We start from the raw sequence: 24,860 nt of genomic DNA on the forward strand, positions 1-24,860 counted from the left end.
GTTGATTTTGTTGATTATTGTCTGAACCGGTCAGAGAAAAGATTAGGTAGTGAAGTGAAGAGGTATTAGATAATAGAAGAGAAGAGGAGTGGTGATTACTGTAGTTGCTGGGTTGGGAACCTGTTGCTTGATGCTCTTCTAAGGTTGCGAGGCCGGTCGTCTTTATACAACGTCTGGCAGCACAGGCAGACACCGAGAAGGGTATTCGGCATCGTGACCAGCATCGACTTTGGTTAGTTCCAAGGTGGTGAGGCGCTCCGGTTTGGCCAAGACGTGAGAGCCTGGTAGGATGGAGTTTCAAACCCATCGTGGTCCCGTAGAAACGTTGCATGAGGTGCGGAGTCGCTAGACGAAAACGTACGAAACGTGTTTGCGGCAGCATCAAATCCAGAAACATACTGCAAACATGACTCTGGGTGTTGGATCTTCGACGTTGAAGGTGGTCTGGCAAGTGTACCGAGCCAATCTGGTGTGAACTTGACATTATTACTGGAGACTGAGACGTATGGATTGGTGTCGATTCCGGTGATGAGGTTGCGTCGGTAGGAACTTGGCTCCAACTTGTCGTAGTCAGCAACAGCACACTTGCATGAATCGTCCAAAGTTTACCGGTGGATAAACGGACTTGTGGCTAGGGCGAGTTAGGGCTAAGCATTCGGAAGTCTGAGGTTTCAAAGCTTGGCAATGAACACAAATGAACCCTTGAATCCATGAAACTGAGAGTGGCTGAGGCGGTGGACGTTTATGCGTGCTATTCGGGGTATTGACGATGTTCGGGCGACTGCCTTCAAGAATGCATCGTTGACTTTGTTTGGATGTTATCATTGTAGAGATGCGTACAATCACGCTGTAGTCTAATGTACGTCGAGTCGTGACTGCGCAAGTCCGTCGATCAGCCGTACTGCGATAGCCACGATGAAGATGTGCGACAGGGTGCTAGGCGAATGCAGACCATACCTGCAGATGGTGATCAGGGTGATCAGGGTCTCGAACTGACCAAATCAAACCGGTGTTTCCATATCTTGAAGCACGAGAGCGGTCAGTTGAAAGTTTCGTCGTTCCCTTCTGGGAACAAGGTTTCCTAGTGGCACATCGTCGGTTTCAGGGATGTTGATACTGCATCTGGGGTACTTTCTGCCTCCGGCGCGACCATGATCCGGCCTGAGTGTTCCGTTTGTGGCTGCTGGTGCGCAACTGGGGTGGAACTGGTGGCCGCGGCGGGGGTGTTGTGAGGTTGGTTCTGAGGCGCAGAGGACGGCCACCAGCGGCTAGGCCCGCGCATTAGTCAGGGTCTTGGCAAACCTCCGTGGTGCCGACCAACCGAGGCGCGTCTCACAACACCGGTCGACATCCGAAGTAAGGCATTTGGGCTTTCACGTGCGGCGGTCGTCGGCAGCGATGCAGCATCTTCTGCTATACAACCGCAGCTATTAGGTGCACAGCCACGACGCAGCATTGGTACGTCACTTTCTTTGCAAATCCTGATACACATACCAACTGACGCGCTGACGATTGCGGCAGTCTGAACGAAGCCATATCCTAAGCATAGAGCTCAAGTCACATGCGGTACGCATCGGCTACGGTGCCTTTCCATTGCGACGTCGAACTAAACGCCGCTCGGGCCCCGGTCATTGTCGCAACGTGCCTCATACCTTTCGAAACGCCTCAGCAGTCTTCACCGCCCCCGGTCTCTACAATGGCGAGCAGAAATTAGGGAGCTTGCAGCCGGTGTCGCGACTGTACGGTCGACGATAGAGCTGGAGAAGCTTTCCCGACCGACGCAGAGCCGACGAGAAGGTAGGCTACGAGGTCTTGCATAGTTGCTTCAGAAAAGCCGCAAGGGTTGGACAGAGCAGCTGCTACGATGCATCGCTGTGGTATCCTCGTGACTCAAGCTGAATAGCAGCATCGTGCGTTAACATTGTGCCGAACGCATCTCACAAAATGATGACAATAGGCGTCTCTAACACCCTTGTCGTCTTCAACTCTATCCCAGCGTCCCCAACGGATACGCGGCTGGAATATTCCCTGTCTCCGGCTTCACAACCGGCACGATCTCGTACTTCTTTCCCTCTACCATCTCTCTCGCCCAAGCCGGACTTCTCCTCACCTTCAACAACTGCCCCACCGCATACCCAATCCCTAACAGCTTCTCTTCTTCCCATGGTCTCCCCAAAATCTCCATGCCAATCGGTACGCCAATTGGCGCCTCTTCACTCGGATCGGAGAAGCCCGCTGGCACGGTGACAACGGGCGTACCTGTTAACGCGGCCAAGATACCATTACGTCCAGATTGTGCCGGCGAACCGATCTTGACAACGAGATTCTTCTGCTCGGGGTAGATGATCGCGTCGAGGTTGTTCGACGTGAATGTGTTGAGAAGAGCGAGCCTGAGATTGCGGATCCCGGCTTGACGATCGTTGTATGTAGCGTTGCCGGTAGAGGATACGAGAGCGGTGTTGACGTATTCGTATTGAGAGGGGATGACGAGGAACTCTCCTCCGGACCCATTCACGGCTTTGCGAGAATATAGTTCGTTCAGTGTGCTGGGATGCTCGCCTTGGAGGGAAGGACGTTCTAGATACTGGTCCATGAGCTCGCGGTACTCGAAGCGTTGAACATCGTATGCAGTTTGGATGGCGGTTGCGTTGTAGATGGTCTCGTTGATGGGAATGAGAGTCACGCCTTCTGCGGAGAGACGCGACATGACGGAGTCCATGGCATTGTTGACCGGTGTGACTTCGGGGGAGTCTGTGCGGTTGAAGAAGCCGTTCAGTACGCCTATTCGTAGACCTTTGAACGAGGTACTGGCGAGCGAGGAAGCGTAGTTGATGTTGCGGATGGGTCCTGGGACGAGTGCGGTGTCGTTGTCGGTCGCATCGTAGCCTGTCGCAGCCATGACAGTTAGAGCTGTTGCGACGTCTTTGATCGTTCGCGCGATGGGTCCAATGACATCGTGTGTGGTCGATATGGGGATGATGCCGGTTCGGGTGATGAGCCCACGCGTAGGCCGGATGCTACATAGCGAGTTTGCCGATGCTGGGCTGCGGAGTGAGTTCACTGTATCGGTCCCGGTGCCGAATACGCAGAACGAAGAGGCGACAGCAGCGCCTGTTCCACCCGAACTTCCGCCCGGTGTTCGCGTGGAGTCGTATGGGTTGATTGTCTGACCGCCCAGAGATGACACGCTGATGCCTTCCAAAGCAAGCTCATGAAGGTTAGCCTTGCCTAGGATGATGGCTCCTGCTTTCTTGAAAGCAGCCACGCTTGGAGCGTCTTCAGATGGTTGCGAATGCGCCAAAGCCAGATTTCCACCCGTCGTTGGCATGTCTGCGGTATCGTAGTTGTCTTTGAGCAGGATTGGAACGCAGAAGAGTGGTCCAGTCGCATTTCCGACCGAAAGCTGCTCATCTAGCTCGTCGGCGATAGCCAAAGCATTGGGATTCAACGTGATGATTGCATTCGTCCGGTTATTATTGGCTTCGATGTTGGAGAGAAAAGAAGATACCACTTCGCGACATGTCGAGAGTCCGGAGTAGAGCGCATGGTGTACCGAGTCGATGGTCGCTTCCCTTGCATCGAAAGGCATGTTTTGTCCCGCCACCATGTGGCAGAGCGCTGCAAATGCGAGGCGTGTGAGGTACACCATTCTGAATAGCTGGCGTCAGTCTGCGTAGGGAAGGCGCGGCCTGCGGACATTTACCAGCTCATCGGGATTGCCATTTATACATCCTCTCAACTCAATGGCTTGTCATACATCACCGCGGGTAGTTATCGCGACTGCAATTGACGCGGAAAGCCCATGTTCGCATGTAGTCACGATGCTTGCTAATGTTCTGTTCCGATCTTATCGCGGGTAGCCTTACCCAGATCCCGAGCATCGGAATGACGTCATTACCAAGACTGCTTCCACCTGCCTCATGAGTTCAAGTACATCCAGGCAGCTACACAATCTACTAAACTTCACCATTTTGTGGCATGCATTCGGTAAAGTTCGAATCGCATGGTTGCTCTCGAAATGATGCGCAGAGATGTCATAGAAATGTTTTATGCTTTTGCTCAGAATTCCAGAAAGCCAGACACAACGAGAACATGGCGTAAAACTGTTCCCTTTTGAATAGCTCGAGCAGTGATGGAATATCGCAGGATAAATCTCAGTTCTTCACCAGCTTCATGACAGCGATAGCAGCATGGTTTTGGTTGTATATGGGCAACTTGCTGACGCAGGAATGATCCTGGGTCGAGCGGCTTTTTATACGCAGATCTTCCTCTTTCTTAATTCGAAAAATACGCAGCGCCGTATCGCGATCATACCTTACCTCATGAGGGTAATGGGGTCTCCTCGACTCGTATAGAGTGACTGGAAGTCCTTTCGTAGTCGTCAAACATCAGAAAGCAACATGTTCCGATGATTCATGATTTTGGAAGGCGAAAAAAGGCAGCCCAGCACATGACCAATGCATTGTGAGTATTCGGAAAGCGAGAGAAAAGGCACACCACATCGGTTAATAGTAACTGCGTTTAGAAAAAAACAGCAAATGTGCGTAATAGAAGTAAGGAAATAGAAGTCGAGGCAGGAATTGACTTTATATCGCACAGCAGCGCCAGGACAAGCAAGGCCGCATTGCCATCATCGATTAGCATCTGTGCTTTTATCGCGTGTATCGCGTTTCTCTGCGCAAAATGACATCCCTCTGCTTTGTCGTGATTTTGAGGTTTCGCTACGCTTTAAACATGGACCTAGCCGTGTCGAATCTTTAAATGTCTTCTCAAGGTTCCTAGACATGGAAAATTTTGTTCATCATGTAAAATGAAAGAGAACAGACTTCGATAGCCACATCGTAGTGCCATCGGTAAAGTTTGATGTAGGACCATGGGGTTGATTCAGCAAAGTCGTGAGATGTGTACCACACGCGCTTTTCGATTTCATTACGGGATGTGCTCCGCGTTTTGAGTGACAGACTGGACGAGGAGGGGAACACATGACTGGGAGTTGTCTGCATTTTGCAGTGAAGATCTCGGTATTTTGGTGTAAGAATAAGGAAAAAAGATACACGAAAAAGTCTTTACAGCAAAGCCAAGGAGGACGCACACAACCACATTGCAGAAAAGAGTCTTGGTTTGAACTCCGACTCCAAGGACATGGCCAGAAGCACACGCGATTTTTGATACACGTTCTTCGACTGGTCCTTCATCAAAGAGATTTTTGCACAATCTCATGTGCAAGACTCGAGTCCATTTTGACAGCTGGAAACCGAACATGAACATGTACCCTGCGTCTTTTCGGTAAACCCAGGGATTTTGCGTGGTGATGAAGAGAGGAAGCAGAGTCACTGGAAGGGCTTTATATACTGCTGAGCTCAAAGACAGCGAGTATATCGGGTAAGGCTCATGCATGGCCGGAGCGGTGGGAGAGGCCACAGGGGCTGGGTCACAAGAGGCGGCTACGATGCGTGTCGCATTCTGCAAAACATCGTCAGAAATAGATGTAGACATTGTCGTAGAAACTGTCTGACTGCTAGGATTCAAGAGTGTGTATACGGCATCATGCGACACGAGTGCTAACCAGCCCTGCAGGCGCATGGCATAGTTGTGACCTCTCGCGATGTCGACCGCACGTGTCTGGCAATGAGTTGGAAAGAGACAGCGAGCTATCTTAGCAAAGTAGTTTGTATGTGTTGCGTTAGTGATGAGCTGTAAACTATGTATACTTGTCCGACTTCACGCCTCCACCATCTTTCGCTACCGTTCTTTGTAGCGCTTCCTCCCATTTGCTACCTTCCTCTCTTCACAGTTGGCAATATGCCGGTCCGTCGTAAGAACCCAACGCGACTCGGAACGGGGACGGAGGAGCGCGTTCGCGTGGTGGCGGACTTTGGTGTTTCGTATCGCGAATTGTGGGCACAGGGGTGCTGTTTGCGAGCCGCGATAGCCGAACCTCGACGCAATTTGCCACGACCGAAGGCAGAGCGAACTGCTTCAGTGGAACTGATCAATGGATGCGATTGCTGATACAACGGATTTTGGACCGAGATGCCATCGTGGTCTTGGGGTGAAGGCCGAGCCTGCAACTCGTGGTGAGTGGTCGGCGGCACCTGGTGTTCGTGACGTCACTAGTCTGCCGCAGTCGCGCTCTTGGGATAGTTATATCCTGATGTCGATGTTTAAGAGCAATGCTTCTTGCCCACTTCAAGGCGTATTCTGCTGTCCGGATCGCAGTATCTTTCCCAACATCCAGTGCGCGAACTGCAGGGCTGGCATGATCATCGCAGCGACAAGCCGCGATACGCTGTCGTGCAACTTCCACAACACCGTCTCTTGCCATGCGTCCACGTCAATGTTCCTAGCTTGGTCCATTTGGTCTTCGATCTGCCGTCGCAATCTCACAGCTTTGCTTGGCAATTCGAGACCCAGGGCAAGGTACAGCCCAACGATGATCCATTCCATGATAACTTGCCTACAAACATTAGCAAATGAGGCAGACTTAACAAAAATCGTAATACTCACATGCACAATTGCAGAGTAACGTTACCACTGATGACGTTGAAGCGCATGCTCTTCCAGCCATCGCTACCTTCGTTGGCACGCCACCGTTCAAACGCGAAGCACATCATGTAGACGACATCGACGACGAAGAACGGCAGACTCATAACGACCGTCGTCAGAATCCGCACCTCGTCCCTGTCGGCAAGGTAGAGACGCGCTGAGATGACCGTGGTAGACCAGATGAGGACGAGGAAACATGCCAAGTAGAGCGAAACACCGGCTTTAGTGGCTTCCGTCGCTGCAAAAGTGGGTCCGTCTCGAGAATCCGGATCGATGCCGCCAGCCACGATAAGAATGAAGGAGATGATGAGCGGGATGTGGACCATGAGCAGGATCCATTGCATGCGTCGGCCCTTGGGGCGCGTGGTCGTGTTGAGCAAGCTACTGGTGGCCATAAACAACGGCGTGAGCCCCATGGTGGTGAGGATGGCAACACCGCTTTCCAGGGTGGTGTTCGGCGCTGAAAATTTCGGAAACTTGGTCGTGGCTGCCAAATCGAGCGACACCTGCGTGAGGCGACATATGGACAGCAGGGTGAGCCAGATCCATGGCGAGCTGTGGCCCAGGCCCTGGCGGATGATGAGCCAGATGGAGACGACGAGGTAGAGGAAGAACATGACAAGTGTCGCTATGTTGACAGTAGCCGGGTAGGTAACGATACCCACCTCATTTTGCGAGGACACCATTGAATGCGAGACATTGAGGTTCTGGACGATGGGGGTTTGGAGGCAAAGGGGACGCGGGTCTGGAGAGGTTGGCACCAGCTCCAAGAGGCTTCATCGCTAATTCCGCTGTCCGAGCGCTCCGCCTCAACGCCAAGCGCGCTATCACGTGTTGGCGTGCAAGCGGATTCCAGACCTGAGTCTGTCATGACGTTGTGACGTGCATTGTCGCACACAATAATTCATTCCGATATCGAGCATCGCTCTCCCACAACGTTACGCATCTTCATCGCTCTCCATCGCTTCTCAACGATACACACGATATACACGCCCGCACATCCGGACATTGGCATCGTCCGATCGCATCGGCATCGCGCGGAATTGCACTCGGTGATCACGCTGCAGGTTGCCACCTAGCGGGCAGTGCCCCCGTAAATCGTCATCGCACTAAGAACGGACCACCGCGCTGCGCCATTCGACGTCAGTAATTTCACGTCACGATCTCCATGTTTCAACGCGTGTGGTGTTGCGATGAGGATGTGCGAGCTTGCGCGTCAGGTGGGAAGCAAAGGATGGATTGTCAAATGTGTAATTCTATGAAAAGTATGTATGCAACTGAAATGCAGGAAACCATCGTAATAAAACAGTACTCTCGCGCAACCTTCCGTACGCGTGGTCTATCTCTCCAGCTCAGCCAGTCTTATCGACCGCGTCTTTTTTGTCCACTTTCTTCGCTCTCTCTTGGGTGGCGGTAGTCGAAGCCAGATACCGCATCGCTACTCAGCTCCGATGGCTCGCGGTGTGACGTGGTATTTCAAGATCACTTAGCAAACGTAGTCCACTACCGCCCGTATCCCATATCGAGCAAAGCTGGATCGATATTGGGGTCGGACGCCAAAGTCTCTTCAAGCCCGGACTCATTGTGCCTGCCCAATACATCGACACCGCTGTCTCCCCTCTCCATCGCCATGTCATCTCGGCGCCGTTTCTCCGCTGCTCGATGCGCGGCAGCAAGTGTCTCCTCCGCGTTCCTGGCCTCACAGTATTGCGCGTGCATCTGCGCGTTGTGACTACCAGGGCCACCCATCTCATCCTGCTGTGGATGAGCGTATGGCACCTGTTGCCAACCGATCGCCAGCTGCTGCCCATGCATCTGCGCCTGCTGGCTGGCCCAGTAGGCGGCTTCGTCCTGACGCTGCCACTTGTGGCGCAACTCCTCGAAGATAGGACCCCACGGAGGAGGCGGGAAGCGCGAGAGGAGATACACAAGATCGGTCCTCGAATCGTATCCTGGCTGCAATTCTCTTGCTCTCGTGACAGGTACCCACAGAAGGGGAAATGGCCGTGGTACCCGAATGCCCTCGACCTTGTCAGGGAGCAGCCCCTGTTTGTTCAGACGCTCGCTGAAATCGTTCTGCTGCTCCACCGTAAAGCCGGTGTGGTCGTCTGGGTAACATGGCGGCCCCATAGGCGGCGTTGGGGTGGCCATTACTCCCATGTTGGCGCTGGGAGTGGACATTACCGCCATGTTGTCGCCGAAGTTTGACATCTTGAACCGGGGAGACGATAAGACTGGGATTCAGTCTAGATGGTTGAGGTGTCGGTGGGGTGGGGAGGCTACAAGACTGGGTTTCAGTCAAGATGCCTGGGGTGTTGGTAAGGTGTGGAGGCTACAAGGCTGGCTCCCAGTCGGGATAGTTGGGGTGTCGGTGGGGTGTGGAGGCCACAAGACTGGGTTTCAGTTGGGATGGTTGGGGTGTTGGCGGAGTGTGGAGGCTACAAGGTGGGTCAGAAAGGTGTTGTGTCAACGTTGTAATAGAGGTAGGCGTCTTACTGCAGCTTTGGTTGTCACTAACAGATTTGTAGTCTTACGAAGTCACTAGAGTCGTATGAGTAGTCGCGGTCGATGAAGTCGATGAGAGCAGAAGAAAGTGCGTTCAGCTCACTTATATACTCTTACCTCGCACTTTCCCGATCATCGCGAAAAGCCCAAGATCCGCCCTTAACTATGGTTCATAATTAAAATCTGTCTGACTCTTCTCTTGAAGACACTCCAACACGTGCTTTTGGAGCGAATTCCCGCGTAGCCATCACAATATCTCTTTTGCCATTTGTCCGCCAGACCCACTTCAAGAGCAAGACACAGAGTTCAATTAACGCGAAATACCAAAGCCCCCACATAAGCATAGTCATCGCTGCAAATAGCTCATCTCAGGCAGCAACCAGATAAAACGCCCAAGTCCTTCTGATATTGTGCGTCAAAGCGCAGCGTCTACCTTGGTTGGAGTCGCGTGACTACTTTTCTCCTTACCAATCGCACCTACCCGATTCCAATCACTAGCGGACCGGCCCGCCCGCCAGTCACGCAACGGACATTTACTCCGGCCTAAAATTGACGACAGCGCTGATTTATCGGAAGAGGATGCATCGGATGGTGCATCGGTTGGCCAAAGCCGCAAGGCGACGGTGAGCCGGTACGTAGGTGTGCTCTTCGGAAGACTGCGCAGCGAGCCTAGCTTCACATGGCCACCAGCCCATTAACCATCTTTCAACAATATCCGTCCATCCAACTCGTAACACTCGACTGCGCCATGTAACTCAGCCCTATTAGCATGCGTCTCCATCTCATGCCTGGCAACTGCGACATGTAATTCTATCCTATTGCCATTCGTTGCCATCTCATGTCTCTCAACTGAGACATGTAGCTCAGCCCTATTGCCATCCGTCTCCATTTCGTGCCTTGATGTATCAAATCCGTCAAGCTCACGTTCGAGGCCCTTCTCTCCGTCCTTATTTGGCCGTGTTTGGCTGCGCGTGATCTCCTTCACTTTCGTGACATTCCTCCGTTTGGAAACCAGGCGCACGCTTGCGCAAAAGATGACCAAAAACAGCGCGCCGCAGGGTATGCCTGCTGCCAAAGCGATTTTGGCGCTGGGAGACAGACGCCGGGCGGATGTATGTGTTTGTGGCGGCAATGCGGAAGAAGTCGGCGTAATCTTTGTCTCACTGGTGCTTGCAAGAGCAGAATTATGCGCTCTACTCTGACTGCCTGCCTCGGTAGTGGTTTCAGAAGCCTCGCCCCCAGTACGCAAAGATACCGCCGCGTTCATCGAATCTGAAGACGCAGGCGTAGGTTGTAGCGACGTAGTTGTAGTCATAGTCTCCTCGGCCGTCCACCCAGCATCGTGCCCGCCCGTACTCGTCGTCTCCAACATAGTGGTTTCCCCAGCTAATGCCGTCGACGAAACGGAAATATCCTCACTCGAAAAACCACCACCACGGCCATTACGACCCCTCACACTCCCACTCCCACACACCCCCTCCACATAATCCTCCGCGTCCTCAAAGTCTTTAGCCTCACACCCCTCATCAAGCACATCCCTACCCACTTCCTCATCGCCGCATTTCCCTAGGCCAGCAACGGGCCGATTCCGACGGTAGCAGGTACACGCGGGGTTCATGGGTGCATAGAGGTCGCAGAATTCGTTGTTGGACCCGTGGAAGGTGATGGTTTCTATGACGCATTTTTCCTGCGATGGGGGTAAGTGAGTGAGGGCGCGGTCGGGGGTTGCTGGGGAAAGAAGGAAGGCTTACAGCGCATAAAGATAGGTCGGATAACAGGATCGCGGAGGCTTGTCGTTGCCGTGAGGAGATTACGAGGAGGAAAATAAGAGAGACAAGCATTATGGAGTGATGTCGCTGTCGAGTGTCTCGAAGGAATAGAAAGGTAGCTTATTGTGAGTGTAATACATCATGGGTATGCTGTATCTCCGAAAATCACGATGGGGAGGCCGGTAATGCGCAGTGTGGCGCCTCTCAGGTTGCCTTTAGTGTCCGCATCCGGATGAAAGAAAGGCCATAACACCTTCATTGACAACACGCGAATGTCGAGATGAACAGCAAGGCTCACCCTTCCTCTTGGCTTCCTCACCGAACAGTCATGATCATACACATTTTATTCATTCCTCGTTATCAACTACTACTCAAGCAATCCCATCCATCGATCCTGTTCGTCCCCTGGTAAGACATGCTTCGTATGCCATGTGCAATCTCAATGACGTATCCAGTACGATACCAATAGCCTTCTATGTCCAAGCCATGTTATCCTCCCATATCCACTTCCTCAATCAATCTCTTCTTATCCAGTTTACCTGCGAAAGACCACCAATCGCTCAATGGTCGGGAGCACATGCATTACATGGCTCGCCACCAGCACGCTCTGTCGCAACAGTGATGTTGACCAGACCGCAAGATTCCTTTCCGATAGTGTAGTCTGAGTAATCAACGGCTGCCGGCTCGTAGGTCTGGCGTTGGTCAGGTCGGCCCTGTGGTGCGGTGGGGTTGGGGAACGGGGCGGTAGCATCGATGGGGACACCGGCAGCGTTGCCGCGACCGCCGTACAGGCCATTGCCACGGTTGTTGCGGTGACCATGGCGAGGTACAGTGTAGTACGTGGGAGGGTGCGCGTTGCGAGGGCCAGATGGGAAACCAACCCAGGGCTGTGGGTTAACGCCAAAGTGACGGGGAGCGTTGATGTTGACGCGGTTGGAGTTGGCAGTCTGTTCGATCAAACTGAGCTGGTGTGCGAAAGGCTGGTTTGGAACAGGCTCGAGTATCTGCGGGTGTGACATCATGCGACTAGAACTGGGATGGTAGTTTTCTTGATGAGCATCCTCCTGACGTGGTCTAGTGGGAAGCGGCGGAGGCGGCATCAGCTCTGCGGATGTCATACGCTGCTTTGCTGCGGCCGAAAGAGGAGTCGCTGGTCCGGGGTTGTTGATGGGGACGGCCTTTGAGGCATAAGGCGCAGCATCGGCTGGAGAGGAGATAGACTTGCGCTGATTCTTGTTCGGCTTGTACTTCTTGGGCGACTTTGGACGACCGTTGCGGTAACCCTGTTCGTAAGCAAACTGTACGCCGTACATGTACCAAAGGAAAGGCACGCCGTTTCTATCGAGCACCGTCGCATCCGGCAGGTCAGCTATGTCGAGAGATTGACTGAGAGGTGTGTTCTCCGTGGTAGCGTCGATCGAGCTGGTCGTGGTCGGAGGCTGAGGTACGAATTCGGTAGCAGTCGCGCGAAGGTCCGAGCCCATACTAGATTGCGATGAACGCCCGCTGTCTGTCTGATTACGCTCACTGGGTACATACCGTTCACTTCTTCCTCTAGATGAAGACGCGTTCTCGACGTCATTGACGCGGTTCGTGGACTCAGAAGCAGCCTCGTGTTGTTGGGTGTTGAGGTTCAGGTTCCCTATGTCCAACTTGTGAGCCATCATGACGACGATCGTGGGTACGCTGATAGGACGTGTGAGCGTCGTACCATGAGCAAGACTTGTCGGAACGCCCCATGGCACGTTCTTGGGTTGTACGGCGTTGTGCGCTGCCTCGTGATCGACCTTGAACGTTTGGGCGTGCTCGTAGCTAGCATCGCATTCCGGTGCGCCGTCTGGCTGGTCAAGGCTGGCGTTATCCGCAGGAATGGCAGGACTTTTGCCGCGTGTAGACTGTTCTTGGTCATCTTCAGAAGCAACATCAGTCATTCCAGCACGTTTGTGTGATCCGGATTTTCGAGAGATGATCGGAGTTGAACCGGTGCTGTCGACGGTGCGGACGTGTCGTAGAGGGGCCGGCGCGGGCGTCGCGGGTAGGGGGATCTGGATAGCATCTAACTGGGCTGCATCCATCTGCATAGCTAGTTGCAGCTCCTTGATCTTCTTCTGCAATGACTTGACAGATTCGACGCGCTTGATGGTGCGTACGGGGGGCGCGGTCTTGCTGCTGGTGCCGGCTCGGGGAATGCGAGACACCTGGGTGGGCGATTCCGGACTCAGCGGACCGCCGGCAACGCGGGAGTCCATGGAACCTTCATGATTGTCACGGCTAGGCGTAGGAATGACAAGCGAAAGCCTCGGTGTCAATGACTTTCGCTTTCCTTCAGCGTTCGTTCTCGCGGTGGCAGATCGCGGACTACCGGACTCGTGCTGCACCTGCTCATCATCGCTGTCAGCATACAAGTCAACGCTGGGGACGTCAAGGTCTTCAGGGTTCTCTGCAGCAGATTGGAAGCTATGCTCCGTGCTTGCAGGACTCCTTACTGGCGACCCTTGTGCAGTGTGAAACGAAGCCCTGCCAGTGGAAGTCGCAACGCTGCTAGATGCTCGCGAGTGTCCTGCAGAAATCGAGTCGGTATTGAGGTGTGTTGACTTGGTCGGCGACATGCGAAGGGAGAAGCTGGACTGATGGCGGGCGCTGCTGCGGAGAGGCGACCCGGTTGGGCTGTTCCATGGCCGCTTCGTTGGAGAGCCATGCAGTCTGCTGGGGCTAAGCGGAGACGTGGGCGATGCTATGGTGTTCTCGACAGTAGCTAGGGCTTCCTTTGTAAGAAACGTTGCGCTGTCCTTGCCATGAGCTCTACTGAGATCGACGGAACTGCGCGTTCCACGCAGTGTCTTGACTTCATCCGGAGAGTCACTATCCCATGCTGTCTTGGATGTACGCGCCTTTGCACGCTGTGCCGTTGCGAGGTTGGGGGCGGTACTCTTCGTAAGCCATTGGGTGGGTATGGATTTGCGGGGACTGCGCCCTGATGTACCGATGGTATAAGCGTCGTACTGCTGCTCGACTTGCTCCTGATGTGCAGCGGCGTTGTCTATACCAGAAGATGACTCGGTAGGGTCGTCGTGAGATACTTCGCAGACGTCAGAGTAAGCGCCATAAGACTCAAATCGAGCGACTAGCTCAGTAACCATACCATCATGAGTGACTTCCATATGCAACGAAGACTGCGGATCCAATGGAATATCAATGTTGACGTTCCTGTAACCAGGTGTATCCAATACAGGTCTAGCGTCATTGAGAGTGTTTGCCCGCCTTGTACGAGATCCGTCGGCAAGAGCAGAGCGCGGGATGAAAGCAGTCTGATGATGGACCTGTGCATCTCGCTCCTGGACGATGGCGTCCCAGGTCGGCGCGCGGCCAGCTTCAGACGGCGTGAGAGTGGACATGTTGTTGTTATGCTGTGACTGGTACTGCTGCTGAGTATGCGAATGCGACTGCGAATGCGATGAGCTACTGTTGTTGGCGGATGATGCTGGTCGAGGAGTAGACGAGCCAGACTGAGTGTCGGGGTTGCCGTCTGCACTGGGGTCGTCTGGCAAATGACTGACGCTGCGACTATTAGCAAGGATATGATAGTGCTGGAGAATGGAGTGCTTACGTTCTAGGCAAACCAAGTGTTATCGCGTTGCTGCAGTAGGATATTCTGGTGAACTCGGCGTGGTCACAGACCGCGACGTAAGAGTAATGATATAAACACATGATGCCGGGTAGCGGTTGTCAACCGCAACCAGCAGGAAGGGTCGACGTCGGTTATCCAAAAGATGTGTAGAGGGAAGGTGGAGGTGAGGTGGGAGAAGGAGCGGTGTTGAGCGTGGTGCGCGACTAGCAGGCGCGAGGTAAACAAACGGAGGTGACGGACGCGGAAGGAGCGCGCGATCGCAGGTGAAGGCGGACTTTAATCAGCAACATGGAACCTGCCCTACCTCGAGCACATTGTAGTAGACCAAGCATATTGTTTGTCGGCGTAATGCCACGCGCGCGGGATTAGATCAAGTGCATACCTTACGGCTTCCTGTCCATGTGAGACGTAGCAGTGAAAACAATGACGAGTTGAACAAGCATACGAGTAGTCATGGGATATCGACGCTGTCAAAGAGAAATCCAACCCCGCAAATTTCGGCCCTCATGATTACCCAAGCGAATAGATCGGAAGACATTCTTTGACAGCCGTGGTATATGAAAAGGCTCTGCTTAGAACCTCTTCTTCTTCTTTGCATGTGCCTGCTTCTTCGCTGCCTCTTCATTCTTCCGCTTCAATTCAGCACGCCTCCGCTCCGCCTTCTCCTCAGGTGTCTCTTCATGAACCTCCTCGACGGGCGTCATCTCCTTTACTCTTGGTGGAGACGATGGAGGCTCGGCAGTCGGCGATTGCGTTGCTCTGAAGCGCTGGGTGCTTGGTGAAGCTGTCATATCGCGTTGTGAAGCACCATCCTCGGCTTTTCTGCCCTTACCACCAATTCTGAACAGCTTTCGGGTCTTCTTTGGCGTTGTCGCTTGGCTGGGCTGAGAAAGTGGTACGGATTCCCTGCTCGGTAGGACCTCTGGTTCTGGCTCTACATCCATGGGTTTTGGCGGCGATGGCGGAGGAGACTCGGTTACTCTTTTCGACTTCCCGCCTATCCGGAAGCTACTGACCTTTGGCTTCTGCGCTGTCGATGTAGTCACTTTTGGCGAGGAACGGGGTTCCGGCGTGGGCGTCCTTTTACGAGTTGGCTTCTGTGGGGTCCGACTTAGACCCTGGCTCTGACTTTTAGGAGGCGCATCCAGATCCTCATCGTCCTCAGTACTGTCGTCTTCCGTCTCACTAGCCTTGTCGAGGGGCGACGACGGTAATGGCGCCGGAGTCTGTGTTGGCCTTTTGCCGAGTTCGCGTGTCTGAAAGTCTTAGTTTTTGCGCGCTACAGTACTTCTCCACACCCTTACCTTGAAGTTCACATGAGTCTCAAACTCTTCTTCTGTCTCATCACCAGAATCCATAGCTGCTTTTGCTGGCTTTGATGCCGCAGGAGGCGTTTTGGCCTTGGTCTTGACTGGGGCTTTCGGCGGGCTCAACCGAGTAGGCACAGCAGTCCACCATGTAGTTCCAAAATCACCCGACTTCAACTCCAAAGGTACCATCGGAGTGCTCTGTGCCAGTGCTTCCTGGAACAAGCCTAGCGTAGTCAGGTTTGTGTCTTTCAATTGCTCGGTATCATGCCGCCATGCCTCCTCGTGGAAAACCCGTAGAGCGGGTACGTGCTTTTCCGCTTGTTCACGTTTGACTTTCTTTCGTCCCGCCCTCATTCCACCAGCGCTAGGGAAGGCGGCAGCCAAGTCCAAGCCATGGGAGTCGAACTGGTCCACAACTCGAGTGATTGCCTTGTCTTTGGCAGCAATCGTCGAGATGAGCCCAGCGATGCGTTCATTCTGGATGTGGGCGGAGACAAGGAGCGGAAGGATGAGCTCGTTCTTGAGGTCTGTAGACGTTCGTTTCTTCAAGTGAAATTTCCATGACAAGCGACCAAGAGGCTCCGGAAGGCCTATGCTGGTGTGTAAGGTGATGCCATCCGTATCGTTACGCGTGACACGACATATAGAAGCCTCCGCACTCAGCAGGGGCTTCTTCACATTTTCGAGAAGGATGGCAACCTGCGCCGCGTCGTGTTTGCTAACTTCGATTGGCGATTGTTCCAATGCAGCCCGCTTGACGATATCATCCACGTCTAGCTCTTCGCTCCAGATGTTGCTGAGATCGGTCAGATGGACTGTGTACGAGTCCAGGTCGAAGGCGGGTTTGATGAGTAGCTGGGGAATCTGCTTGCCGTCAGGCTGCTCGGAGAGCTCCAGCACGCGCCAACACGACATGTCAACCTGGAGAGAATGAGGGGACGGAGTGCATGTTTGCAGATGAGCGCAGACGCGTGACACACGCGACCTTTGTGGGATTTGAGCTGACACGTGAAGCGTAGGTGAGGCGCAGGTGCAAGGCAACCGCGCCAAGGCTGTTCCTAAAAGGGAGTAGATCCCTGCACGCGCGGAAGGCAGCCGTACGTCACCAGCCTCGGCCAAAGATTTCGCGATCTGCGCCGGCCAGACCAAACCTCAACAACAAATCTCCATACTACCAATTTCACTACTGTGAAAGATGTCGTCACGTGAACCTCCATGGCGCAACGAGCGCAATCGCCTTCCCCAGCGCAATGCGCCGTCTTCGTCAATTCCAGCGAAGCGGTCAGCCGACTCACGAGCACACGACAACCCTGCGAAACGGTCGACAAACGCGGCAGAGGAGGCGTGGGTGGCAGACGAGGACCGCTTCGTGCTGCAGCAGGCCAAGAAGAAGGCGGCACTACGCGTCAAGGGCGGGCGCGCGAGACCCATCGACTGGCTAGCCGTCACGCTGCGCTTCATCGATCCCACGGAAAAGTCGATGCTGGACGAGGAGGTGGAAGATCACGAGCTAGACATAGTCGATCCGGAAGGTGTGCTGGAGGGTCTCAATAATGAAGATCTCGCCGAGCTGGAAAAGGAGATTGAGAACTACCTCACGCTCGAGACGAGCAGGAGTAATCGTGACTACTGGAATGTAAGTAATCACCCCTAGAAGACGATGCCTAGCTAACCCCTCAGTCCCTCAAAGCAATCTGCAAAGACATCCGCCGCAAATCCAAATCCTCCAAGTCCGAAGCCCGCGGCACCAGCTCCGTGGCCGCCGACATCGATCAGCTGCTCTCCCCAAAGACGTTCGAACAGCTGGAGACGCTAGAGGTGCAGGTCAAGAAGAAGCTCGATTCGGACGAGCCAATCGACTACGACTACTGGGAACAGTTGCTGCGGAGTCTGCGCGTGTGGAAGGCCAAGGCGAAGCTGCGGCGCGTCTCGCAGGAGATTGTCCGGGAGCGACTGCAGACATTGCGCAAGCAACAGGCTGACGCCGCTGCATCTGTCCAGAACAGGATATACGCTATGCTCAACGGCACCGATGAGGCGAGCGAGGCGCAGCCAACGACTGTCGAATACGATGCAGCCTTCGATCCCCAACCCCTACTGAAGCTGCGCGCCGAAGACAAGGCGCTACCACAGACGGATGAGAAAGCGTTCCTGGAGAGTCTGGTCACCGAAAGGGGAAAGATCAAGAAGATTGGCTATGTGCCGTCACAGGCCAAATCCAGCGACCCAACCACCACCAGCAGTCAGCCCACGACGAGCCAGACAGTGACAACGAGCGCCTCACGATTTGCGCCGGTCGAGAAAGAAGACTACTCCAAGGCAACCATGGCGCTATACGAGAGGGAAGTCGCGCGAGGCGTGGAGGAAGGCGAGGAGATCTTCACCGCGGAGGAGGAAGTCACGACCGCCCGGCCCCAGTGGGCTGGCAGCTACAAGCCCAGAAAACCCCGATACTTCAACCGTGTGCAGATGGGCTATGAATGGAACAAGTACAACCAAACGCACTACGATCACGACAACCCGCCACCAAAGGTCGTGCAGGGCTACAAGTTCAACATCTTCTACCCCGACCTCATCGACAAATCAAAGGCGCCCACCTACAAGATCGAGCGGGAGAACGGTCGCAAAAAGGGCCAGTCCTTCGCCCCGGCCGGTGAAGACGACACGTGCCTCATCCGGTTCATTGCCGGCCCGCCCTACGAGGATATTGCCTTCCGCATCATCGATAAGGAATGGGACTATAGCGCCAAGAGAGAACGTGGGTTCAAGAGTAGCTTCGACAAGGTACGTCCGCTCTTTCCTTACTGGGAGCCAACCACCTCCCTCCGTACTAGCTACGTGGCTAACGCAATGCAGGGCATCTTGCAACTCCACTTCCAATTCAAGAAGGTATGTCAAGATCGCATGACCGGAACGGCATCACACTGGCATCACACTAACATCGTGGCAGATATACTATCGAAAGTAGCTAAGCCCCCTTTGGGTGACATGGACGCTTCACAGCCTACCCCGCTGTACCTGGCCCCTCTTACACCAAACGGCGCGATAGGATAAGAAATAGGGCGGACGTTGCACAGGACCCTCTCCATCGATAGGTGCTTCTTGAGTATCAAATCCAGGCTTCTCTCGTTGCGCCACCACCCGTGACCACCACATTGGCGGTGACGTTTCTACCGGCTCTCATATCCTCGCAACGTGCAGCATCTCCGTTTTCGGGTCCGTTGGCGGTGTACACTCCTCTTCGAGCGGTGACAGGGCCGTGACGAGGGCCTATCACGGATGACTATTGCTTGGGCAAGGACTACGAATCAGCTTCACCGGAAGAAAAATGGTAGAAGTCGTGTTACAGGCCTCTGTGGGGTCTGCTCCCAATCGGTTGCTCGCCTACTGCCTCTTTGCAGGCGCAGCACATCATGTCACCTCCTTGCGCCTGCAGAACATATGCCGTTAATGGCCTTTTTGGATTAGAGTTTGCAGGCGAGGAATAGAGATCCTTGAAGGAAGTCACCCATGTCAGGACGATTGTTACAGCGTGGAGGAATAGCTTGGACGCGTATGCTGACAACTACAATGAACAACATCTTGCCTCTTGCTCTCGGACAATTTCCAGGACATGCACAGAAGCCGGACAGGAACATCGAAGAGCGGGAGACTGCCGTGCAGGCCGATGGACGTTTCGATGTTGCAAGTGGGCCCTCCTGTATGCGCATTTCGATGTTATAAGTGGACGTATGCGCCTTCCCGTATGCCGGTGTCAAGCAGGCAATCGTTGGCTGCAGTGGTGGTACAGAGAGTCATTCACACTGGTTGATGGAGTAGTGCAATGAGGGTCTCTAGGCTGCGTCTCGGGCCGTGGGGCGGTGATGCTGTACCGGTACTTGTCGCTCCGTGACATCACGTCTGCAGCTGCGCCTGCGGCCAGGGTCCTCAGATCCGCCGTCCTTGCGATGAGATCTCATCCTTTGTTTGTCCATACAAGCGACGCTGCAGCGTCAAGCCTGCAGGTGTGCTGGCAGTAGGAACCCGCGCAAGAATCGTCTAGGTGACAATGACCAGGTTTCCAAGCAATCCCATTCGCCGGGGCATGGCGGAGCATGTTAACGTCTTGACTGCCGCTTCATTTGTGAGCATCGCCTTTTACTACTCTCATTTTCTGCCAGTCTTTTGGTTTCACACAACACGTTGGCGTATTCGTATCGATACGTTCCTTATCTCTACCGTCCAGACCCGTGGGAGGCCGACAACACAACAGCTATGCCACATGCGCAATCACCTCATCGGCCTTCCTCCGCAGACGTGGGTGCTGAATTCGACAACGTCCAGTCATCTCAAGACGCCTTTTGTGAACCCTTCCAGCCCTCCAAAGACGCTTTTTGTGCCCCGCTTCTCTTTCACACCCATAACCCGGTGTTGTCTCTTTCCCCCAGACTGCCTATTGAGGTCCCGCTCACCGCACCTTCCGATCAGGGACCTGCACCTTCCAACAACGACACTACCCCGCACTCTGCCATGAGCCTCGACGACCAAGAGCCAATGCAGTGGACTGCACCGACCAACTTCCTCCTCAACTCCATGACCCAGAATGGCGCGGGTTACAATGCGTCTAACCCGTTTCCACCTGGTACCGGAGACTTCTACAACTACGCCGAGAACGGAATGTCCTACAATGACAACTTCGGTATCGCGTACCCGACTCAGTATTCCAACGCAAGCTGCCCCCGATCCTACACCGGGGTCGACCTCTCTGGCCTTCCTGCCGATATCAGTATGACCGATTCACATCCACCCACCGCATACCACATCGAACCGCCGAACCACCTTGACGCGATGGACTTGTCAGACCATGAGATCAGCGGCCAGCTCATGCAGCTCAGCAACGACTTCGACCATCACCCGTATGGCGCGCATATGAAGGTTGAGGATTCCAATGGCTACCAGAGCCCATACTCCGACCTGACACGAGCGTCCACCCCTCATGACGATCCACCTCGACATCCCCACGATCTCTCTGGAGATGGCGTCATCGACAAGGAGCAGCCCTACGCGCAGCTCATCTACCAAGCCCTCCTCAACGCTCCCAACAATACAATGATACTCCGCGATATCTACGAGTGGTTCAAGGCCAACACCGACAAGGCCAGCGCTTCGGAGACAAAAGGTTGGCAGAACAGCATCCGACACAATCTGTCAATGAATGGGGTATGTTAGGTCTCCTCTTTTTTCACCGTTCTACCTCTCTTCTCTAGTACATACTAATCTACCCAGGCCTTCGAAAAGGTTGACCAACCAGGCGAAGAATCCCGCAAAGGCTTCATGTGGCGCTTAACCGACGAAGCCATCCGCGAAGGCGTCAAATCCACAACCCGCTACCGCAGCAAGCAGCCCAACAAACGCGGACATCGGACCCAGCAACCACAGCCCCAGCGACAAGCCTCCGGCGCCAAGGGCGGTCAAGCTGCACGTCGCTCAGCGAGGATGAAGCGAAGCGGGAGGATGCACGATGGATACCGTAACGGCAACGACCAGTACATGTCCCGCTCTGTCCCTGCGGCTTTCGATCCGAATTATCGCAGCGTACCAGCCGACGCCTACCCACCGAGCCCATACTACGGAAGCGACGTGGACTTTGGCTACCCGTCGTCGTCTTCTTCCCGAACCGACGACTTCACCCTCAATAACCCCAACGCCAACGTCCTTGGTCCACACCACCACGCCCATCTCGATCTCTTTTCCCCATCCACACGCTCCTATCCGGGTAGTCCCATGTCGCAACACCAACACGATCTGTCGCGCACCATATCAGCACACTCCCTATCGCAAGGTCTACCACATGGTCTTCCTATTGGCGACACGGCGTACGTGCTTGAGCAGAGTCCTGAGGGGGGTTTGTTTTCTAATAGTCCCAGTCCGAGTGCGGATGAGCCGAGGACGCCGGTGGATCAGGGGGGTTGGCGTGAGGATGTTGGGATGGGCATGGGAATGGCCGGGTGTGTGTTTGAGGATGCGGGTGGGATGGGTTACAGGACTTATACTGGTTGAGTAGATCGTATGGACGGAAGGTGATAGGGGTGGCGCTTTGGGGATGGAATGAATGTTGGTCAATGTTCTTCTCCCCTGTATTGTATGATTGTATTCTGCTTTCGGCTGGGGTTGGGAGTTGCGGGTTGCATAGCGTGGTTTTGGGTAGCGTTACGATGTATATTCAGTGCATCACCTCAATCGTTGCATAGCGATGGCGGTCTATCGCCACTGGGAGCTTATCTCTCTTCGTAGCACAGCAATGCTTTCTTCTACTGGCTTTTCACTCCTTCTTACCAACGTGATTACACACTGAATCCCTCCTCTTTCTGCTGTGTTCCTTACATGTAGTCGATGGCTCAAGAGACGAGCTGTCGTCTCGTCAATTCTAGACGTCTTGACAGGCTCAAGCGAATGACGCAGACCCTGGTTGAGCGGATGCACATTCAAGATCCGCGGTACTGTGATATGCAAGCCATTACATCCCTGGCATCGGTCCTATTGTCGGAGTTCACATGGTATTTCCGTCCAGCTCACGCTTCGGAGTGAGTCAAATAATCGTGATATCTGAACACGACGTGTCTGAAACATATACTGGGGGTGATCGGAGATAGAAAAGACTAAGTAGAGCTTTTTGACGGTCGTGTTCCTCAATACTGCTCTTCTTGGTGGCTTGTCGCCCGTCGTTGCATTGGCAGAGAAACCCAGCTGCTAAGCTTTCGGGACGGAACGAAGACAGCGCGCTTGGCTCTGGGTCTTTCACCAGTGTGCTCTCGCACTGACAGAAGACAATGTGGACAAATTTCGCAACCTCCAGGGCAAAGGATGAATTGGTAAACATCGAGCGAAATTACCGGAGCCCGCCCGGATAAGTAATCGCGGTAAGCCCATCTCCTGTCCAAGATGGGAGCATCGCAACTCAGCCCAGCCCTTCCAAGCAGCCACCACTTGCTTGATCACGCCGGCCGTTCCGCGGCAAAATCTTCGCCCGCCACGTTCAGTCAACTGCTCACCCCAGAAACGCAGCTGTTGACGCGTAGAAGCCGTAGACCGTCTTTTGCGATTTGTCGTGGGGCGAGCACGCACCGGAAATCTGGGGTCGCAGAAACTCCACCAATGGCGCTGGCCAAGCGCCCAGGCGTGTGGGGAAAGCTTCGCTGATCTTGGCTTAGCGCCACAGTCATGACCCGTTTAGCCACTCGTGGCCGTGAGGGGACCCCAGGATGAAGTGGATGAAGGGGGATGATCGTAGAGTTCCTCCGCGCCATCCAATTTTACGGGAGCGGGTATCTTGAGGAGGTCCCAGGGCCAAGGCCGCGGCTCGGACGGCTGGGGATGATGCGATGGGGGTATATTAGGTGGTCGGGGTCGCGATGGTTTGTGAGCTACAGACGTTGATTTCCAGCTTGTCAATTGAAAACACCGGCATATACGTCTGCCAATATGCGCGTCACCGAGTTTTTCACGTGCGCTCTGCTGCAAGCATCAGCGGCACTATCTACACCTCTCGATGAGCGAAGCGTCAAGGTCGTTGCGTCGAAGAGGCCTCACCACCCGGCGTATCCTTATCACCCGAAGAAAGCATGCCCAGCGTCGCCGCCACGAACCAAGACCTGCAGCGTCAAGGCTCTCGGTGGTGGTAAGGATGACTCTGCCAACATCCTGAAGGCGATCAAGCAGTGCAATAACGGCGGTCATGTTGTCTTCCCCAAGGACCAGAAGTTTACCATCGGAACCGCGCTGGATCTTACTTTCCTAAACAGCATCGATCTGGGTATGTCACCTTCAAAAAGCTACGATACTGCAGCGCTAACCGTCAAAAAGACATTCAAGGATCCATCCAATTCACAAACGACACAGACTACTGGCAAGCAAACTCCTTCAAGCAAATCTACCAAAACGCCACCACCTTCTTCCAGCTCGGCGGCAAGGATGTCAACGTCTACGGCGGCGGCACTCTAGACGGAAACGGCCAAGCCTGGTACGACCTCTACGCGAAGGACATCTACATCCTGCGCCCCATCCTCTTCGGCGTCATCGGCGCGGAAGGCGCCACAATCTCGGATCTAAAGTTCAGATACAGTCCGCAGTGGTACACATTCGTCGCCAACTCCACCGACGTGGTCTTCGATAACATCGACATCTTCGGTGGTAGCAAGAGCAAGAACCCCGCTAAGAACACGGATGGCTGGGACACGTACCGTTCCGATAACATTGTCATTCAGAACTCGCACATCGACAACGGCGACGATTGTGTTTCCTTCAAGCCTAACAGCACCAACATCGTTGTTCAGAACCTGATCTGCAACGGTAGCCACGGTATTAGTGTTGGTTCTTTGGGCCAGTACCCTGGCGAAGTGGATATCGTCGAGAATGTTTACGTGTACAACATCAGTATGTCGAATGCTTCGGACGGTGCGCGTATCAAGGTCTGGCCTGGTGCTTCTTCCGCTCTTTCCGGTGACCTGCAGGGAGGAGGTGGCGGTGGTGCTGTCAAGAACATTACGTACGACGGCATGACTATTTCGAACGTCGACTACGCGATTGAGATTACTCAGTGCTACGGTCAGAAGAACTTGACTCTTTGCAACCAGGTATGCCCTTACTTCCCACCAACCAATCCTTATCCGAAAACTAACGTGATGATAGTTCCCATCCAACCTCACCATCTCCGACATTACGGTCAAGAACTTCCACGGCACGACCAGCAAGAAGTACGACCCGCTTGTGGGTTACTTGGTTTGTTCCAGCCCGGCGGTATGCTCGAACATCAACATCGAGAATGTTAATGTCACGAGCCCGAGTGGAACGAACCAGTACACTTGCTTGAACATTGACGGGATTGAGAGTCAGGTTAACTGCACTACCAATGGAGGTCAGGGTGGGGAGTCAGGAGGGAACTGAGGATGCTTGAATAATGATTGCAAGACCAAATGTATCGTCCATATGATTCCACTCCATTTGCTTTTGTGCCGTGATGACATGATGTACGCTGCAGATGTTGGGTTCGTAGCCGAAGCGCTTTTGGTAAGCGACGATAGTCTGGTACAGGCCTAGGGCACTACCGAATGGATATCCGGACAT

At 54.0% G+C, this 24,860-nt stretch overlaps 8 protein-coding genes across 8 annotated transcripts; 3 read left to right on the top strand and 5 right to left on the bottom strand.

Annotated features, from left to right (window-relative positions):
• Positions 1–1,987: 1,987 nt before the first annotated feature.
• J4E87_008508 (uncharacterized protein) lies at positions 1,988–3,649 on the bottom strand (the record flags this gene model as incomplete). The annotated part of the gene is made up of 1 exon (XM_049380097.1): positions 1,988–3,649. One exon carries the CDS (start codon positions 3,647–3,649, stop codon positions 1,988–1,990), a length of 1,662 nt encoding a protein of 553 aa, XP_049230094.1.
• A 2,540-nt stretch (positions 3,650–6,189) lies between these two features.
• Positions 6,190–7,232, bottom strand: J4E87_008509 (uncharacterized protein; the record flags this gene model as incomplete). The annotated part of the gene is made up of 2 exons (XM_049380098.1): positions 6,190–6,457; positions 6,508–7,232. The coding sequence occupies 2 exons, from the start codon at positions 7,230–7,232 to the stop codon at positions 6,190–6,192; spliced, it is 993 nt and encodes a 330-aa protein (XP_049230095.1).
• An 817-nt stretch (positions 7,233–8,049) lies between these two features.
• Positions 8,050–8,706, bottom strand: J4E87_008510 (uncharacterized protein; the record flags this gene model as incomplete). Its single annotated transcript, XM_049380099.1, has 1 exon — positions 8,050–8,706. One exon carries the CDS (start codon positions 8,704–8,706, stop codon positions 8,050–8,052), a length of 657 nt encoding a protein of 218 aa, XP_049230096.1.
• Positions 8,707–11,380: 2,674 nt separating this feature from the next.
• J4E87_008511 (uncharacterized protein) lies at positions 11,381–14,215 on the bottom strand (the record flags this gene model as incomplete). Its single annotated transcript, XM_049380100.1, has 1 exon — positions 11,381–14,215. The coding sequence occupies one exon, from the start codon at positions 14,213–14,215 to the stop codon at positions 11,381–11,383; it is 2,835 nt and encodes a 944-aa protein (XP_049230097.1).
• An 805-nt stretch (positions 14,216–15,020) lies between these two features.
• On the bottom strand, positions 15,021–16,673 carry J4E87_008512 (uncharacterized protein; the record flags this gene model as incomplete). The annotated part of the gene is made up of 2 exons (XM_049380101.1): positions 15,021–15,704; positions 15,753–16,673. 2 exons carry the CDS (start codon positions 16,671–16,673, stop codon positions 15,021–15,023), a joined length of 1,605 nt encoding a protein of 534 aa, XP_049230098.1.
• Positions 16,674–16,953: 280 nt separating this feature from the next.
• On the top strand, positions 16,954–18,726 carry J4E87_008513 (uncharacterized protein; the record flags this gene model as incomplete). Its single annotated transcript, XM_049380102.1, has 4 exons — positions 16,954–17,394; positions 17,439–18,542; positions 18,615–18,647; positions 18,709–18,726. The coding sequence occupies 4 exons, from the start codon at positions 16,954–16,956 to the stop codon at positions 18,724–18,726; spliced, it is 1,596 nt and encodes a 531-aa protein (XP_049230099.1).
• Positions 18,727–20,267: 1,541 nt separating this feature from the next.
• Positions 20,268–21,679, top strand: J4E87_008514 (uncharacterized protein; the record flags this gene model as incomplete). Its single annotated transcript, XM_049380103.1, has 3 exons — positions 20,268–20,957; positions 21,024–21,617; positions 21,665–21,679. 3 exons carry the CDS (start codon positions 20,268–20,270, stop codon positions 21,677–21,679), a joined length of 1,299 nt encoding a protein of 432 aa, XP_049230100.1.
• Positions 21,680–23,219: 1,540 nt separating this feature from the next.
• On the top strand, positions 23,220–24,680 carry PGX1 (Exopolygalacturonase; the record flags this gene model as incomplete). Its single annotated transcript, XM_049380104.1, has 3 exons — positions 23,220–23,550; positions 23,601–24,370; positions 24,426–24,680. 3 exons carry the CDS (start codon positions 23,220–23,222, stop codon positions 24,678–24,680), a joined length of 1,356 nt encoding a protein of 451 aa, XP_049230101.1.
• Between the last annotated feature and the right edge of the window lie 180 nt (positions 24,681–24,860).

The sequence above is a fragment of the Alternaria ethzedia genome, assembly GCF_023757985.1.
Source record: "Alternaria ethzedia strain BMP 0044 chromosome Unknown scaffold_27, whole genome shotgun sequence".
Taxonomy (NCBI): domain Eukaryota; kingdom Fungi; phylum Ascomycota; class Dothideomycetes; order Pleosporales; family Pleosporaceae; genus Alternaria; species Alternaria ethzedia.